Source organism: Callospermophilus lateralis, chromosome 12 (assembly GCF_048772815.1).
Source record: "Callospermophilus lateralis isolate mCalLat2 chromosome 12, mCalLat2.hap1, whole genome shotgun sequence".
NCBI lineage: Eukaryota > Metazoa > Chordata > Mammalia > Rodentia > Sciuridae > Callospermophilus > Callospermophilus lateralis.
In genome coordinates this window covers 109,798,964-109,817,406 of record NC_135316.1, presented here as the reverse complement: position 1 = coordinate 109,817,406, position 18,443 = coordinate 109,798,964, and the positions used below count along the sequence as shown (strand labels likewise).

The window sequence follows — 18,443 nt, the reverse complement described above, 5'->3', positions numbered from 1 at the left end:
GTTAGTGTGTGAGGCTGAGGAGCCATGTCCTGAAGCTCAGCAGCCAAGACAGCAGCTGACACCAAGGCCAGGCCCATCTGGAAAACACAAGACATGCTCCTTTCCCAGACCCATTAGGCACAGGACTGCTGACAGCTGTGAGAAATGCTAAGAAAATGAAGCTGCAGATTCATGTTTTGCCTGGCACACCACAGCAGCAGCATGCACCTCAGCCCCAAAGCCAGTGTTCCTGCAATGGGGGTTCCCTGCACTGGGGACAGGGATGTCCCTGGGAAACTGTCAAAAAGAAGAAGGTGGGACCCTGCTGGTGAGACACCAATGCAACAGCAAGGCAGCCTTGTCAGGGGATAAGGCCCACCCCAAGGCCAGAGCAGCACCAGGCTTCACCCAACTCTGGAATAAGTGCCACACCTCCTTGACGCCCTAGTCCTTACTGGGACAAAACAAAACACACACCAAAGAAATGCCACCCAGAGAAAACAAAGATGTAGCTTCCCTCGCTAGCACATCCTCAAACCGGCCAGTTTCTGGAAACAGAGGTGGAGGTATTAGCTTCCACTGTCACAGAAAGTCATCACTGAAAACTGCCAAGGGTATCTCTCAGATACACAGAAGCTACTTAATACCCCCACTGTAAATCAGAGCAGCAGCAGTAGCAGCAGCAGACAAAAGCCCCGCCCCCTTACATTCCATCTCCAATCAGCTCTCCCATTTTCTCAAACAAAACCAGTGGAACAATTAAGAACAAAGGTCCAATGACAGCACTTGTGCTGATATAGCTGGGGGTGCTGTGCTATGTCTCACAACAGGCCCCAGCCCCAGCCCCAGCCCAGCCTGTGTTCCACAGAGTAGAAAGCAAACCCAGGGAGACGGATGGCACCACAGCCACCAGTGTGCTTCAAGGCCACTCCACCAAAACACTTCTTCCTTTCAGTTTGCTCAGAACAAACGCTGGTCTACATCTGAAGAGTCACACTGACACACAGGCGATGGATGCACACAGCACGGCATGCCTAGGACACAGCACGTACAGAAATAGGGACTGCTTCATGCTGAAGTTCAGAGCCAGCCTGAAACGATCCTCAGGTCTACCATAAACAATAAAGCAGAATTCCAAACGTGTTTTACCTGATAGATGAAACCACTCATCCTGGGACTGCCAGACAACATTAGCAAAAGGTTTGGGAAGAGCAGAAGGTATCTTTCATTCTTTTCCTAATATAAAAAAACAAACAAATCCAAATAATTTTAAAACCACATCTATTTACAAATGTGAACACAATACTTTAAGGCCCTAGGAAACACTACACTATATTTCTTGTTTATATATTCCTAACAAAATGCATTAAATAAATGAAATGGAAACAAGATTATTATCAATTCTATGTTAACCCTTAATATATGAGAGAGTTTGAACACACAGGTGAAGACCCTGGATTGCTGAACTATTCAATACAAAAAGAAAATAAACTAATCCTGGGTTCACAACACCTGTGAAGCATCTTTGAAAACTAAATAGTGAAGGAGTTCTGCTCTGCCATTAGCTATTTCTAGTTCATCTACAATTTTCTTTTCATGGTTTAGAGAAAGAGAATTTATAAAATTTTAGAGGGGCAAGGCAGAACCAGTGGATTCTTTGAGGTTAAGGAAGGATTGGACAAAATGGTAAAACAAATTCTATCATTGTTTCCTCGAATTTTGAGAGCTATATGTGCTTCATCCACTTCATAAACATTCTCTAGTTCCACAAATGACTTAAAATAGTATGACCTGTGCACTAAAAATTCTTTGCTTTAATAAGGTAACCAAGGCCAGGAATCTCAAAGGAAATAGAAATGGAAAGGCCAGATGGCCCCAAGATGTGAGGCCAACACTAGAAAGCAGTTTCCCAGGTGCCTTCTCCAGAACACATGGCCACACAACACACCTCAAAGCACCTCCAAAGAGAGAGGCTGTGTGTTTAAGACTCCTCTGGAAGCGATCATCACCCCCCGCCCCCCCGAAGACCCATGGTGCACCTGGGAAGCATCCCTCAGACTGTGGCCCGAATAGCCTGGGTCATTCTTAGAGCAACACTCACCAAGGCTGTGGCCATCTAGTGTACTAAAGAACACGCTCTTAGACGTGCTTCCCCTGGGTATCTTAAATAAAATTCACTTCATGTGAGTAAGAAGCAAACCACTTCTAGACAGGTCTAGGCGTTTTGATCATTGTGGTAAATAAGGAAATTCATTATGGCACGCAGACTAAAGGATCTTGTCTGCAGGTAAATTTAAAAAGTCAGGTTAAGAAGGGATCAACAGTGCACACCAAATTCAGTTATCTAACCATCACAAGTTTCATGTTTGACAATGGGCATCAGCACGTGTTGCTTATATTTGCAAAGGCAGAATCAAATCATAAGAGACACCTGCTTAGTGATCCAAGAACCTGTAAGTCACCCACCTGCTCCATTTGCACTAAGTGGACACAGCACAAGTATCTGGTTTGATTTCTCACTTAACAAACTCTTAAGAAAATGGTCTTTACTCCCCTAAGTGAACACCAATTAGAACACATTAAGAGAAAAATGTAAGGGCCAAAGCCATCCACAACCACAGATTCCTGAGAGGGAAGCCCCTGGCTGGGCCAGTGCACAGGACCCCAGGGCAGCTGTTTGCACACCCTGGAAACCTGTAGTCCTGCTTCCAGTTCACAGGTCTGGACAAGTGGATCCTGCAGATCTAAACTGGTCAATAGCCCTCTATTGTGCCATAAGCCTGTCTTGTTTCTGTTGATATAGAAAGTAGAGCACAATTACAATCTGTTCTGGCTTGACATCTCTTCAAAATGCTCTATCATGAGAATTTATGGGTGGATAGAGGCCACAGTGGTGCCCATGCACTTCAGTACCTCACTTCCTGCACACTGGATCATGACCTGGGACATGTAAATAACATTGCCCAGGGTTTTGATGTCATCTCCCTCCCAGCTTCGGATGGCTTCCGTCAGGATCTGCAACTCAAGCTCTTTCCTTTTTCGTACTTCTTGACACTGGGCCTGCAAGACACAGAACGGCACTGTTAAAAGAGACAGAAGCCTCCAGAATCTTAAGGTTTGGCTATATTACTTCTTAAAACAATTATCATTTTGTGTCTGACTTCTTTATTTTTTAGTTGTAGATAGACACAATATCTTTATTTATTTTTATGTGGTGCTGAGGATCGAACCCAGTGCCTCACATGTGGAAGGCAAGTGCTCTACCAATAAGCTACGGTCCCATCCCCTGTGTCTTACTTCTTAAGAAAGACAAATCTATGGAACAATTTGCTTTACTGTCTGGAATAACAAGTTTTAAAAGTATATAATCAAGAGAAGCAAAGCACACAACTCCTCTGAGTACCAAATACTATTAGGAAAATGGCAGATTTTTGCCACTTTGAGGAAGTAGAAAAATACAGAGTGGGGGGCTGCGGCTATAGCCCAGTGGTAGAACACATAAAAATAAATAAAGGCACTGTGCCCATCTACAAAACATACACACACACACACACACACACACACACACACAGAGTGGACAAGACAAATATTTTTCTTCTGGCTTTATTAGTGTCTGCCAACAAAGAAGACTGATAAGAGGAAAAAGGGTGAGAACAATTTGCACTATATATAAAGGACAACTTAAAACACAGCTGGAACAACATGACAAGAGAAGAGACAGAACCCCAGCACTACACTCCCCAGAACACCACTAAAGAGCCTATGCGTGGAGGTTTGGAAATGCAGCATTAATTATGCTATGCCTCTTCAAAAGGGAGAAATCATCACTTCATCTTTCTGGTGCCCACAATCTTCTAATGCAAGAGAATTTCCTAGCCATGGAATGCTGTCTTAGTTCTTAGTTCGTCACAAGTAATGTCTTTGCATCTGACCTTTTCAGCTGCCAATTCTACATTCATTTGCCATCACATGTCTGTGGAAGAAACCATGGTGTGCTTGCCCACTTACTGCAAGGGTCATTCCACATATATTTTGTGGGTACATTATAACTGTACATAATGGTAGATTCACTGTTACAAATTCGTACATGCAAATGTCACAGCAATATAATCTGGCCAATATCATTCCCCAGTGGTCTCTTTTCCCTCCCTCCCTTCCTGCTCCCAGGTCCCATTCCTCCACTATACTCACCGCAAGGGTTTTGAAGGCAGTCATGGATCTCTGGATGTCTTGTCTATCAGGATGATAATCCTTTAGATAAAGAAACATGCTATTAGCTTTCACAAAAGCTTTCCTTAAAAGGCCTCTCTCTGTAGCTTGGCCTAAAACCTTTCCAAATCTTTGTCCTCGACAAGCACTTTTCTTCTTCGCATCACAGTGGCAATCCTATTCTTTAAGGGCATCATGGAGTCAGTGGGTTCAGGGGAATAGCCTGAGCAATGGTCAGCAAACATCTTCTGTAAATGCAGCTTTGCTGAACACGACCACCTCTATTTGCAAGGCATCTCTGATTCTCAGCTGCAGAGTGGCCAAGCCATGCTCAGCAACTGAAGGGGAGGCCTGAGGAGGCCTGATGAACCATCCGGCTACAGACAGGTTGCCTGCCCAAGCCCAGAGAATACCTGAAACCTGAATTTGTCAGGTCTGCAACTTATTAATCAAAATACCATTTTTCCAAATGAGTTCACATTTTCTAGTGTTTTTTTAAAAAAATAATATATATATTTTTTTTAGTTGTAAATGGTCACAATACCTTTACTTATTTATTTTATATGGTGCTGAGGATCGAACCCAGTGCCTCTCACATGCTAGGCAAGGGCTCCACCACTGAGCTACAGCCCCAGCACCCATTTTCTAGCTTTTGGAAACTGTCCTATCAGCAGTGGTAGATGAGATAGCAAGAAGGCAAAGCAGCAAATGCTTTCTTACAGAACAAGAATAAGGAGAAAAACTTCATATTTAACAAAGTCATTTTGAAAACCCACTAAGTTACAGATTCTAAACTCTGTGTTGGTCCTGGCTTCTAAAGTGAATCACTAATGATACAGTCCCTGATAGCAGTCTGACCCATGTCATCCCTCCTTGCTCAAGGACTCAGGGTTGGAAGGGAGGCAGCACCTCCATGTGTCTCTCCAGCTCCTTGAGCAGTGTGGGGTATTTGTCCAGGCGCATGAACGGTTTGCTGAGGCCAGTGGTCAGCACCAGGATCCCAGGGCTGCTGGCACCTTTTGTCTCCATGAACTCCCCCAGGTCCTCGCTGGCAACAGGGGCATGGTGGAAAAGAGAAGATGCTTGGGGTTAGGGCAAAAGACAATATGGCAAGGCTTCTGTTAGTGAGGGCCAGTGTTTATGAACGTTGCAGTTTTTACAAACAAACCTGGGCTGTTTATCTCAAGACACCAAAGGGAACTCCAAAAAGGTTCCTCTCCCACAGAATACATGCAATTCCATTCGCAAAAGGGTCCCCCAGTATGTCACAACATGCAGACCTGTCCAAATGGAAGTTCACGCTCTTAGAGCTGCAATGGATTCCAAGCATCTCAGAGTCTCAAGATAGCAAGAACTGCCATCAAGCTGCTCAAGGGAAAGACACTCCTGAACCAGGTGAGCTACGCAAGGGCCACCTGCACCTCAAGCGGCCCAGTGCCACGCACCAAATGCCTTTTCATTGCCTTCTGCAGACGTGCACCCCCCACCTACGAACGTGCACCGCAGCACCACAAAAAAGATCAGATCCTTTGGCTCTGAAGCAGAAGCAGCACATCACGCTGTCACCACATTTCACCCTCAGCATAGAGGGAGATGGAAAAACCAAGGACATGCCCATAAATTAGAAACCTAAAAGAAGTCTGAAACACCTTTCTATTCTTCTGCCACCGTGCCTTTACTACATTCACCTAACATTTTCTGTGACTAGTTCTTCCAAGCCATTCATGTCTACAGCCACTGTCCCTGCTCCAAGTTCAACAGGAATCAATGAGCAGGCACTGTGGGGACTGTTGTCACCAACACCTATGACTGCTGACACAGAACAGGTGACCTATAAGGTGCCTGCTAGGGCTCAAGGAGGCTATCCCTCACTGTGTATGCATCATCCAGACATCAGGAGTTCCACAGCTGTAGGTGAGAAAGGGAGGCAAGAGTTAAGGGAGGCACATCCTAGGAGACCAGGGTGACATATCCCCTCCCTGTCATCGTACCAAGTCCCTAGAGGCTGGGGTGTTACCCCAGCCACCATGTCATGTTCCAGGAGACCAGGGTAACCTCCCACCCAGTCATGCCAAGTCCCAGGAGACAAAGGTAGTACCCATACCTCAGTTACCATGTCACATCCTGGGAGACCAGGGTGATGCACAGAACTCCTACACATATACATAAATCACACATTGACACCAAAATCAAAGCAAACCATAAAAGGGAAACTTTACATAACCCCAGTTATAACAAATTAAAAGGCATAATGCACATTCCCTCAATTCTATATATAGAAGAGGCTTGATAATATTTTACTCCTGTAAGAAAGAGTCTGTCATAATGATACAATTTTTAAAAAATTATCAGCAGAGAAACTATTCAACTACTTCTAGGAGTGTGTGACAAAATTATTCAACTACTTCTAGGACTATGTGACAAACCTTTTCACAGGCAGCATCTCAACCTCTTTGTGTCTGGTTTTATGCTCTCTATACACCATCTTCCCAGGGAAACTGCAGGGCTGGATTAACTGAAAGTTCAGTGAAGTATGCGGGCCCCACTGGACAGCACCACACTGTGCATCCAGAGGCATGCTGCTGCAGAAGCCAGAGCAGCAAGCAAGGCCCTGGGTACACAGCCACACTGCCATGGTAACCAGAGGCCCTCTGCCACCCTGGTGTAAACCTTCCACACTGAGGGCACTGCTGCCAGCAGACCCTCAGGACCAGGGCAAGAAAGGAAGCCCAGACACCCAGGAGCACATGCTTTTGCTGGCACGGTGCACTGCCCAGGCTGCTGCTGCTAGCTGAGCCAGACCCCCACCACTGCTGCTCACCCTTGCAGCCCCCAGAGTCTTACTGAGAAAAGCTGGTCTCCTGAAACCACTCATTCTGCCAGTCCCGAAAGCAGGAGTAAAGTGGGAGAAATTTCTATTTTACCAACATTTCTCTAAAATGAACACACACTTAAAGATCAGTCTTTATGATATTAAAACCGTATTTCAATTCCTTTAAACGTAATCTATACCGGGTCTTTTCCATCAAGATAGAAAGCAAAAGTCAAATTTCGTATAGTCATGGCAGAAAAATAAACAAAACTGAACAAGTTATGCTCATCACCTCCCTCAAAACTCCCCTAAAACTAAAAACATGAAATGAAATTTTAACAAGCAAAAGTAGCTTCTTGTAAGATCCACACAACATTCTTATGATTCCAGAACATCCCCAAAAGGAAAGAAAACAGTATCAGCCTTCATGGATCACGCTTCGTTCTACAGGGTTTTTAGTACTATAACAAAATAGGTGGTTACAGCTATGGGATAAAACAACAGCTCTTTCGGCACCATTCCTACTGCTGCCAGCAGCCACAGTCTCCCTCCTCTGCACCTACTGGAATGACACCATAGCAACAAGGGAACAAGGTAAAAAGAACTATGTGGCCAAGCAAAGAGTAGCAAACAGCTGAGGGGAAAGCCTTTTTTTTTTTACAGACCCATTTATGAAGATAAGCATCTGCAGTCCCATGATAATGGAAAGGCATTAGAGCTCTGCAGAACTGGAAACAGCATGTGTTTGCCAGAAAAACAACCCAAAGACTGGGAGCTGTGGGTGCAACCATCTGCGGGGAGTGGGGGGGGAGGGGTGTGAGGAAGCAGGTTCCCACACGGGCTGCAACCCATGCACAGGTAAGACTGTCAGCTTCAACGCACTACACTCACACCAGTCCTCAAAACCTAGGCTCAAGCCTAAGACCAGATGGGACACACCGCGGTGTGGTAGCTCACAGGCACTCACACTGAAGGACAGACGGAAGAGCTGCCCATTCAGACTCTGAGTATAACAACAGAAATGCTGAAAGCAGCTGTCAGGCGTGAGCACTCACCATCTCAACGGACGCAAGTGCACTTTGGAGCAGGGCATAATCTATGGCAGACAAAGGGGGAACTTTCTGGGCTCAGGGGAGGCAGGAAGGAACACGGACATTGTGCACTGCTGTGGCTGCCAGCACCTGCTGGCTCTGACGACTCTCCTCTCTGGCTTAGCCCCTGGGAGCCACCTGCTGCAGGGCTGCCGTCCAGCACGCGACCCTAGACTCCCACTCCATGCTCGGCATGCCAACCACATGCAGCAGGCCTGGAGGCTCTTGCTCACAACCTTATCTGTACTCCTTCCTCTAAGTACATTCTGATAAAATGCTGTGTTCGCCTTTCAGACACAACAGAGCCACTGAGGTAACAGCACACAAGAGGGTAGACACAGCACTCCCGTGAGCACTTCTCCTGAAAGGGTTACACTTCAAGATACCCCAAGTCTCAGCTGCTCCACACACCCTTGTTTCTACAGGAAAAACCCTTACAAGTCTTTGCCAGGACTGTGCACCCGCCCCTTTCTAAGCTCTCAACCTTCTCTACAGGAGAGCCTCTCTCCAAAGAAGAGGCCGGGGGATACACAGAAAAGATCTTAGAATTTTCTGTAACACTCCACTTGCTTTTTGTGGACCCCTTCCCATCACTGCATCAATAACTTCTGAAGCATTTTCATTCATACAAACCTAATACTTGCTTTTCACTTTTATGGAAATTTCATTTAATTTGTAATTTCCTGAAGTTGATGGTACAGCACATATTTGAATACACACTTTGCACATTTAGGACAGTGCGTGGCTAACATGGCCTCTGCCCACGGCAAGGATGGGTCTCTCAGATCTCCCTTTCCCACAGCTGCTGAGCATTCGAGCCCCTCGCCCCCTTCCTCACACTGTCAAAGGCTGCTGCTTCACTTCAGGACAACACCAATGGGAATCTGAACAACTAATCCTTTTGCATTGAGCACAGGCGGCCCAGATCACTTCACTTCTTTTATCAGACAACAAAACAATGTGCCTTTATCACGTTTGCTCCAATCTGACAGTCTGTGCGTACAGACCAGCTCAAAGCTTACTACAGCCCTGGGAGCAGGATTTCCAGAAAAGGGAGCTAAAGCCCAGAGGCACAGGCCCTGGGCCTGCAGGCAGCAGCAGGGGCTCCCACGGGACTCTCCAGACACTGCAGCCTCCACAGCAGGCCAGCAGACAAGCAAGGCCAGCACATCAAGCTGCTGGTTGTGTTTTAAAAGGAGATGTTAAGAACAAGCCGAGGTTAAATTTGGAAATTAGAAGCACAACGGCATTTCTCTTGATGCTACTGAATTTTTTTTTCCAATTACAGTTTTGAAAAACTTCTGAATTGCCAATTTTGAAAGAAACCATGAAACCACCTCTAAAACATTAATAAAAATACTGTGCTTCTCTGAGAAACAGAAACCAAATCTATGCCCTCCGGTCATCCACATGGTCATCCAGCACAAAGCCATCACTAGCGCTCAGCAGTCACTGGAGCCTGGCTGCTCCTCAGTCATTGGGACAGCTACCCGGCTTCCTCTCCCCAGTAACAGGAGACAGACATGCCTCATCCTTTTGAGAAAATTTACATGTTCTGTTTTACATGTTTTAATGTTGTTACAGTCTGAAAGGCTCAAGGTAAAGGTCTCTAATGCACTGCTCTATCTGCGGAATCAAGTCCTCGTTTGAAATGGGACTCTCCTCATACAGCCTCCATCCTTTAGCTTTGCAACCCAGGAGCACTCAGAGTCCCTCAGCCTTGACTTGGCTGATGGACAAAGCCCCAGTGCTTCCCAGCTCCTCCAACCCACCATCCAAATGGGTTAGGCTGAAGGGTGATTTTAAAAGGACCCTCTTCTTTTACAAACACCAAGTACCATTTTAAAGTTTCTCGAGCACCCAATTTGAGAAGCAATTAAAATGAAATCACCCTGCGTATCACAGTCTATCTGGGAGCACAGAGCTGCTGGTCTTCCCTTTGCTCTGACATCTCAGTGAACAGACCTGTGCTCTGTAAGGACGCTCACAGCAGATGGGTGGTTGGCACAGTAGGCAAGGTACAGGGTCCTCATTTGTGGCATCAGGTTCAGAAAGCAGCCACCAACTCTCTGCTGGGCCTCGGGTGACCTGGAGACACAGGAAGAGACAGCGTCAGTGCTACAGACAGGAAAGGGGTTGAGTGACAGGTGACCCATGGGTTTAGGCAGGATCACAAATCCCAGACCCATCTGTTCCTACCTCCAACTGAGCAGGCAGGAGGGTCTGCCACAAAAAAAAACTCCACTCTCAGGATCCCTCCTACAGCTCTAGACTGTCAGGCTGGCACACCAGACAAAGCCCAAGTTCTTCAGGCAGTGGGAAAATTTGATATCACAAAGCCTTTAATTTTGCATAAAAAGAGGAGAGTTACCAAATGTGGTTATCTGTTTGTGAAGTTTCCTAGGAAGCAGCATGGAGGCTGGCACAAGAAAAAGCCCAAGAGGCACCTTTCACTTCAGGCTGCAGAGACTGAAGACAGATACACCTGTTAGTGCCCCTCCTTCCCAATCAAGGCCACGCATAGTGACAGCTCATGGCTGAATGCAGAAACTTGCTAGAACCTGCTGTGGAAGCAGAGACTCAGTGAGCAGTGCAATGCTGAGCAGATCCAACAAGCTGAACCCCACCTGTCTATCCAGACCTTAGGGTGCTTCTGCAAGCAGGACACCACATGCCCTCCCTGCACCCTAAACAGTCTCTGCCCACCAGCACAATGACAAGAAGGATCATATCCTGCTCTCTGAGGACTCCAGCCAGAAAAAGTGACCCAAAGATATCAATGCTAGGGACTCCTCAACACCATGAGAATCAGCTAGGCTGGACCAGTGTCAGTCCCTCTCCCTGTGTTCTTAGCATGTGTGCCTTAGTTACAAGGGGCACTTAGCATGCATGCCTTAACCATAAGAAGACATGCAACAACCAACAAGAGATTTTTGGGAAAATAAAAAAAAGAGAGAGAGAAAAAATGAGAATAATAAAAACAAAAAAGAAGTGACAGTTACTCTCCAGAGAGCAGAAAAGTTTTTGAAAGATGTCCAATTAATCCAGAAATAAAAATAACAAAAAAAAGATACTGCAACCATGAAAAAAAGGAAATGATTCTATTAAGAACATTCAAAACAAAAATTAAAAAGCATTCTAGCAATAAAATAATAACAGGAGAATTGAAAAAGTCAACAGGAAATTGGAAAGTGAAATTCTAAAAATCTTCCAGATTAGTAGGAAAGGCAAAGAAAATTAGAAGACCAGAGTAAGCCTTGAACATCAGGATAAAAGTTCCAGACATGGAAACAAAGACAGGTAAGCACAAATGAATCAAGAAATCTTCAAAACAGCAGAAAGGATAAAAGACACATGCTGCATGCCAACTGGAGAAAGTCATGGAATCAGGGAGAACACAGTCAGACAGAAAGTGCCCCAAGTGTTGCATGGTGGGTGAAAACAGACCCAAGAGAAACACAAACACCCCAAATCAGGACCCTAGAAACACAGCTACTAAAAAAAAGCTCCAAGAGAGAAACACAGGTTCTCACACAGATTGGAGTCAGAGTTGTTGGAGGTTCCCACCATCAGAGCCCCAAAACCAGTGCCAACAACAGTAACAGTGGGTACAATCCTGGGTCCACAATCCAGCTGACCACCCACCTAAAGGATGCACACCACTAAAACCAGGAATCAGGAAAACAGAGTAAAACAGTAGGGGCTGTGTGTGTGCCCCAGGATGAGGCCCAGCCTACTTGGGCAGGGAATGCAACTTCTGTTCCACTACCACCTCAGTAAACGCTGTCTTAGTCCATACCTGCTGCCATAACAAAAGTCCTTGGAAATTGGTGATTTTATAAATAAGGACCCACCTCTCAAAATGTCAAGGTGTTGGCAGATCCGGTGTGTGGGAAGGGCCTATGTCTACTTCTAAGGTGGTGCCTCATGGCTGCATCCTCACACAGCCCAAGAGGGAATGGCTCTTGAGCCCCTCCTTTATGAGGGTGACAATGCCATCCATGAGGCTCTCCCCTCAGGACCTAATCCCCTCCAAAAGGCCCCACCTCCTAAGATCATCTGGTGGAGGATTAAGTCTCAACAGATGAGACTGGGGGATACATCTAGACCATAGCACACTGAGCTTTTTAATTATGCTGCTACCTTGCAGCCAGGACCCAGAACAGTGTCTGCTAGCCTCTGACCCTTTAAAGTCTCCTCTGGTTTCCACACCCCAGCAGTGGTCCTCTACCCAAGGCTGCAAAGTACCAACTGGAGAAAGTCATGTAATCAGGGAGAACAGAGTCAGGAGTATTAGGAAAAGTCTTTCCTTCAAAGCACAAAGCACTCAAAATCACGTTGCCTTTGTTTTCTCCCCATTGTTCCATAACCTTCACTCATTCCTGTTGTTTACAGGCTCAAAGGCTGTTCCTGATCTACTTAAGCCTGCCCTAGGATGGCTGGGGGAAAGACAGGGAAGTAACACTGCAAGCCTCCAGCACCTCTCTCCTGGCTCCCGCCACTAGCCTTCCCTTCTACTTCAGGAAGTATGTGGTTTTAAAACACACGGGAGAAAAGAGATACTGGTGTTGGACACTGACCGCTGCTTGCTGGTTCTAAAGTGGAAACAATTCACAGATGTAAATACGAAGTTGACAAAAAGCAGAAAACAAAAAGACCTGGAGAGCGTTACACAGCTGTCCATGTAAAAAGCACCCCTCAGCCAGTGCGTGACTGAGAGGAAGTGCCCTCAGTACGCTGTGCCTTAATGGTTCTGCTCTAGAAGAGACAGGTGTCCACTGTGAGTATTTTCAAATTCTCATCTTTTTCTTCTCATGGAGTTCTCTTTTAATTGTGTATATGAGCAAACAGGTCCCTACCCAGAGCAGCAAAAGAAAGCTCCCAGGAGTACAGGAAGTGCCTTCGGGGAGTAGCAAGTTCAGTACCATCTGCAATACCAAGGCTATGCCTTTAGGGGAGGCTGAGATGAACAGATCCACACACACAGGGAGGTCTGCCCTCCAGCTTCCTCCAATGTGCTTCTTTGCTTTCCAATTCACTAGCCAAAGATGGCTACATGAAATTAAATAAAAGGAGAACTCCAGCTTCCCAGCTGTAGCAGCCAGCAGCCACTACACCAGGAAACACCTGCAGGGAACATGCATCCTAGCTCACCAGACCACATTTCCAAACCCTGAGTGGGTCATACACTTAGCATGGGTTTTACGTTTTGATACAGTCACCCTTAACTGAAGTCAAAGTGTTTCCAAGTGTGAGCCACTCAAAGGGGTTCTGACAGCCTCTCAGGACTTGCCACAGCTCCTTCTGCCTGCAGGGCAGAATTGCCACAGCAAAGTAGCTTCAACTACTCATTCAGCACCATTACCCAGCACTGGGGAGAACAAAGCAGAGTAAGAGTAGTCTCTTGCCTTAGAAAATAAGTGCCATCTTTCTGGAAAATACAAAACAGTGCAACAGTGAACTGGACAGGAGACAGGGCATGAGGAATGGGTATAGCCTACAGAGGAAAAGTGTCCACTGGGAGCACGCAGGCAGAGTCAGGGGCTCACACCCAACAGAGGCACATGGACAAGGACAAACCAGGGCCACCTGCCCTAAAGATCCACACACACAGACACATGTGTTTTGAGAACAGTAGGTCCTGCCATCTGGCAGGTGAAAGGCATACTCAGACAGGTGAAACACCAAGAAAAGGGTGGCTTCCAGGATAAGAGAGGACCCCAAGAGGCTTAGCCAAGTGGACTGAAGACTACTGCATAAAGACGGGGCACCAAGGGGCTGAGCATCTAGCTCAATTGGTAGAGTGCTTGCTTTGCATGCAAAAGGCCCTGGGTTCGATCCCCAGCACCACCAAAAAAAAAAAAAAAAGAGAGAGAGAGAGAGAGAGAGATGGGGTGCCAAAGTTAAGAACAATGGCCAGAGATGTGACACAGGGACAGTATTAGAGACAGATAATCTCACGTGGGTTAAATTACTACAATTGTGTACACATTGCCCAGTACAGGCATATACTGTTAGAATTTCACCTCCCACCTGGTTCAATGCCACAGCTCTGGATCCACTCAAAGAAGACTACACCCGGGGCTGGGGTTGTGGCTCAGTGGTGGAGCACTCACCTAGCACATGAGAGGCCCTGGGTTTGATCCTCAGCACCACATAAAAATAAATAAAATAAAGGTACTGTTTCCAACTACAACTAAAAAATAAATATTAAAAAAAAGAAGACCACACCCAAAGTCTAGATCAATGGATTTCATGTCTCAAGTTTGTCAACTGATGAAAATCAAAGAGTAAGTATCAGGCATAAAGGAACAATAACCAGTGACTTTTTCTCTTCTGCTACACTGAATCTAAACTAGAGTTCTGTCACCTCTTAGGCATGAACTAGCCAGCACTGTATTACTAGACAGCTTCATAATGACTTACTCATCTGGTAAGGGACTCAAGGGACAACCAACAAGCTCATAGATGTGAGCACAGAATGTGACTTGAGAACTGAAACAGAGAATCTTCTTCTGGTTCTCTTTCGTGCTTCTCAGGGTGTGAGAGCAGGCAGGTGGAGCACAGCTCGTGGGTAGCTACATAGAAAAGCATCCTGTTAGCTCCTCCCACCTGTAGCCTCCAGTCAAGCCAATGCCATAGTAAAAAGCACGAGTGGTGGTGTTACCACACAGTCAGAAGACCATGGCAGCCACACACAATGTCTACCCCCATGCCGTATAGCATAGCATCAGCAGGGGGTTAAAGAGGATGTCCATAGAGGCTTTCTCAGGTATTTTGCTGGGACCTGGCCATTTTTTTTTTTAAATGGTATGTTTTCATAGCTTTAATTTTCAAAAAAAATGACCAGGTCCCAACAAAATACCTGAGAAACCAGAGAACTTCTATTTCTGCTCCTACAACACCTACTCCTATTGGTCCTACTCATCAGAGAGAGGAAAGGACTCAGTTTACTAACTGTTCATTGCAGATGAGGCTGAGATCAACAGGAAGATGAAACTAGGATCTGAGTAGACCACAGTTGTGTCCCTGTTCTCAGTGAACCCAGCACAGTCTGTTCATGTCACACAGACACCTTCAGAGATGAGACTTCACAAGCAGTTTCCTATATATATATATATATATATATATATAGAGAGAGAGAGAGAGAGAGAGGGAGAGAGAGAGAGAGAGAGAGAGAGCGCGCGCGCGAGCGCGTGCACCACAGTTAAGTCGGGCCACCAAATGCCGCAGTCTGGCTGGGCACAAAATAACCGAGCCGCCACAAAGTCTTGTAGGTTCAAACAGCAACTCTTTATTCCCGAACTCTCACCGGCACTCCACACACACTTCCTGGGAACACACTCCCTCCACCAGGCTCCACACAGGATCCCCAGGAAAACTCAACAGGAACTCCAAAGTAGTTGTGCCCAAGGCAGCAGGATCCGCCCTACTCCCAGCAGGATCCGCCCTATTCCTGGAGCAGGGTCACCTTTCAACCATTCCCAGTGTCTCCTGCATGCCAGACAAGTGTACTACCGCTAAGCCGAGCCCCAGCCCCAGTCTCCTACTCTTACTCACAGTGGGGCCACACGTGCCAACACCATAATGGCCACAGGCCTGGCAATCTCTTGGCAAGTCTGCTCTTGCTGGCCCCAAAACCAAAATGAAAGAATATAATCCCATTTGTCCTAATTGTGGCCCCCAGGACCAGCATCACAATGGCCTCATTTTGATACTTCTTTGAAGGATGTGTTTCCCTAATGTCTTTCATTAATAGTGGCATTATGTAAACTTGTTTCTAGATAGCCAGAGCTTATTCTCTCTTCTGGTAGGACCATTCACAAGCCTCTGAAACTTCATGATGAAACAGTGTCCCATACATGACAATGTGACCCAAAGCAGAAGAGAAGAAGTTATGAGACACTGTAATCACGCAGGGTTGTGAGAAGCCAGCTGTGGCCCTGAAGGTCACCAGAACAGGGTGAGGGCAGGAGAGCAGAAAATGAGAGAATGGGGGGCAAGGGAGAGAGCAGGGTTGCCAGCAAACCCTGCACCCCCCACTGACTGCCAGCCTATATGTTGGCATCCATACTTAACAAAGAGCTAGAGAGCTGGTATGTTTTCATAGCTCTAAGTATTAGAAGAGCATTGCAGTCAATACCAAAATAAACACAAGTAAAGCATGGAATGACAGCAAGAACATTCCACAAAGAGAACAACCTGGAGATGCTGTTTTCAGCAGAACTTAATCTGCTTTACACAATAATACACAAGCAAGTCCCCCACTTAAAAATGGGTTTTACTGAAAAGCCTTGCTTTAGAGGCTCTGCCAGAGTCCCACAATCCTCCAGAACTCATTTTAAAGCCACAGCTACACACCCCTGACTAGTGAGAATGGTATCAAAAGAAAAGCTCTTTAAATCACAGTCAAATGTGCCTCCAATAAAGCAAGTGTAAAGAACTCTCCATCACCTAAAGTGATATTTTAAAGGAAAACTGCATTCCCAACACTATACTCAGAGAGCATATGCTGCTTCAGCTCTCCCTACAAATTGCCCACCGAAATGAGGCTGAGCACGTTCCCACTGTGAGCAGACAGCCTGGGCTCTAGGCCTGGCTGGGTCTGCGGCTTTCCTCTGAGGCAGCAAGAAGAGTCCACTCCAGGTCAGTAGAGGGCAGGGGTGAGCAGCAGATGGGTAGAGCCCACTGGCAACAATGTTGTTAACTACAAGATTCAAAACTATACTTCAAGACTCATAGTAGGAGGGGCTTCTCAGAATCAGTTCATCCTTCACATTAAGCAAAGGGGAGACCACTTGGGCTCCAAATCAGAGTCCACCATTCCCATGACCCGGGGCCAATCACCCTGCCCCTTGGGTATACAGACCTTCCTACCTTTACAAAGCTCCCCCATGGGGTCATCTACAGGGTCACATAAGTTAATACGTAGAGAGCAAAGTCAGTGCCTGGGTCACATTAAGAAGATGTTCATAAATGGTGGGCCTACATAAAAAGTTCACCTTAGGGGGCTATGTGCCACTTACAAAAATGAAATAAACTCTAAAAAAACACCTGACAGCAGGTTGTACACATATGGTACTTTACATCCACCAGCTTCTTAAAGGCCAGGAACAAGTCACAATTACAAGACCGTGCTGGAAAACGCCAGCCTTCTCGATCCCCCTCTGCAGCTCATGGTGGCGTATGCGGAGCCGAGCCACCTGTGGCCTCCTGGCCAGCCCCCATCCCAGTTCCTCTGCAGCCTCTTCCTCGTAACCCTCCCTCCCCTTTAAAAAAAAAAAAAAAAAAAAAAAAATCAACCTTGTCAAGACTTTCCCCTTTCTTTCAAGATCTTATAAAAACTAGATCATCTAAAATACAGCTTTAACTATAAAGGTAGATCTACCCAAAGGATATAAAATAAGCAATTTGCATCTTCAGAAATGTGAATTCTAAAATGATGTTAAACTTGATCCATTTGGTTCCAATAATACCAATCTGAATTTTGTAAACTTCAGCATCTTACTTACTTGGTGCATTCTTCTAAAGACTGTACAAGCATTTGCTGGAAAGAACATATCTCCTCTAGATTTCCCATTAAATATGAAGTATTTGCTGAACTTAACCTAGAGCCAAGAAAAATAACAGTAAAAATTAGTCAACAGTTTGGCTTGCATTCCCCCAATTCCCAGCCCAGGTCCTGTTGCAGTCTTAATCTAGCAGATCCACTGCTATGTCTGAGGCAGGCTCCTCTGCTGAGTTCCACTCCATCATTTCAACCTCTACTTCCCAAAAATAAGAGTATAAGAGAAGAGCCTAAGGTAAGGACCAACGGTGCATGCAATTGTCATCTAACTTACTTCTCACTGGTCTGCAATGGCCGTAGGTAAGTTGAAAGCACGGTTTGAAGTTCTTTAGAATATTCATTTTCTGTTTCTAAAATATTCTGTAGCACCTACAATAAATGATGAATAAGCATTATTTGACACTAAGATTTGTAAACTTTAGGACATTCAAAACCATTGTTCAATTTACATATGGCTTCTAGGTAATACTAATGTGCTGGATGTAATCATTCCTTGGATTAACTTCTATCCCCGTGACTAAGGTCACCCATCAGATTTCATCTTCCTGTCAACCACATTTGGCACAGGTATGCATAGAATGAACTTGAATGAATTTCATCATCAAATAAGCAGGGTCACATCTATTTAGATGAAAAGGATGGTCCTCAGAGGAATGCACAGATGACCGTCCACACACAGGGCTATGCAGGAGAAGCTATTACATCCCCATTTACACTAAGTCCACAAGCAGGCACAACTTATCTATGGTGACAGAAATCAAAATGGGGTGGAAGATGGGTGGGG

The 18,443-nt window shown here is 45.8% G+C and overlaps 1 protein-coding gene across 8 annotated transcripts in view; it reads right to left on the bottom strand.

The window, feature by feature from the left end:
* Positions 1-18,443, bottom strand: part of Arhgef7 (Rho guanine nucleotide exchange factor 7) — a 135,775-nt gene that overhangs the window by 23,798 nt on the left and 93,534 nt on the right. For all 8 annotated transcript variants that reach the window (XM_076872629.1, XM_076872624.1, XM_076872627.1 and 5 more), the window contains 7 exons: positions 17,934-18,028; positions 17,604-17,699; positions 10,057-10,179; positions 5,098-5,236; positions 4,171-4,230; positions 2,893-3,039; positions 1,129-1,215 (listed from right to left, as the gene is read on the bottom strand). In XM_076872629.1, coding sequence (XP_076728744.1) covers positions 1,129-1,215; positions 2,893-3,039; positions 4,171-4,230; positions 5,098-5,236; positions 10,057-10,179; positions 17,604-17,699; positions 17,934-18,028 — 747 coding nt within the window. The remainder of the gene's footprint in view (positions 1-1,128; positions 1,216-2,892; positions 3,040-4,170; positions 4,231-5,097; positions 5,237-10,056; positions 10,180-17,603; positions 17,700-17,933; positions 18,029-18,443) is intronic.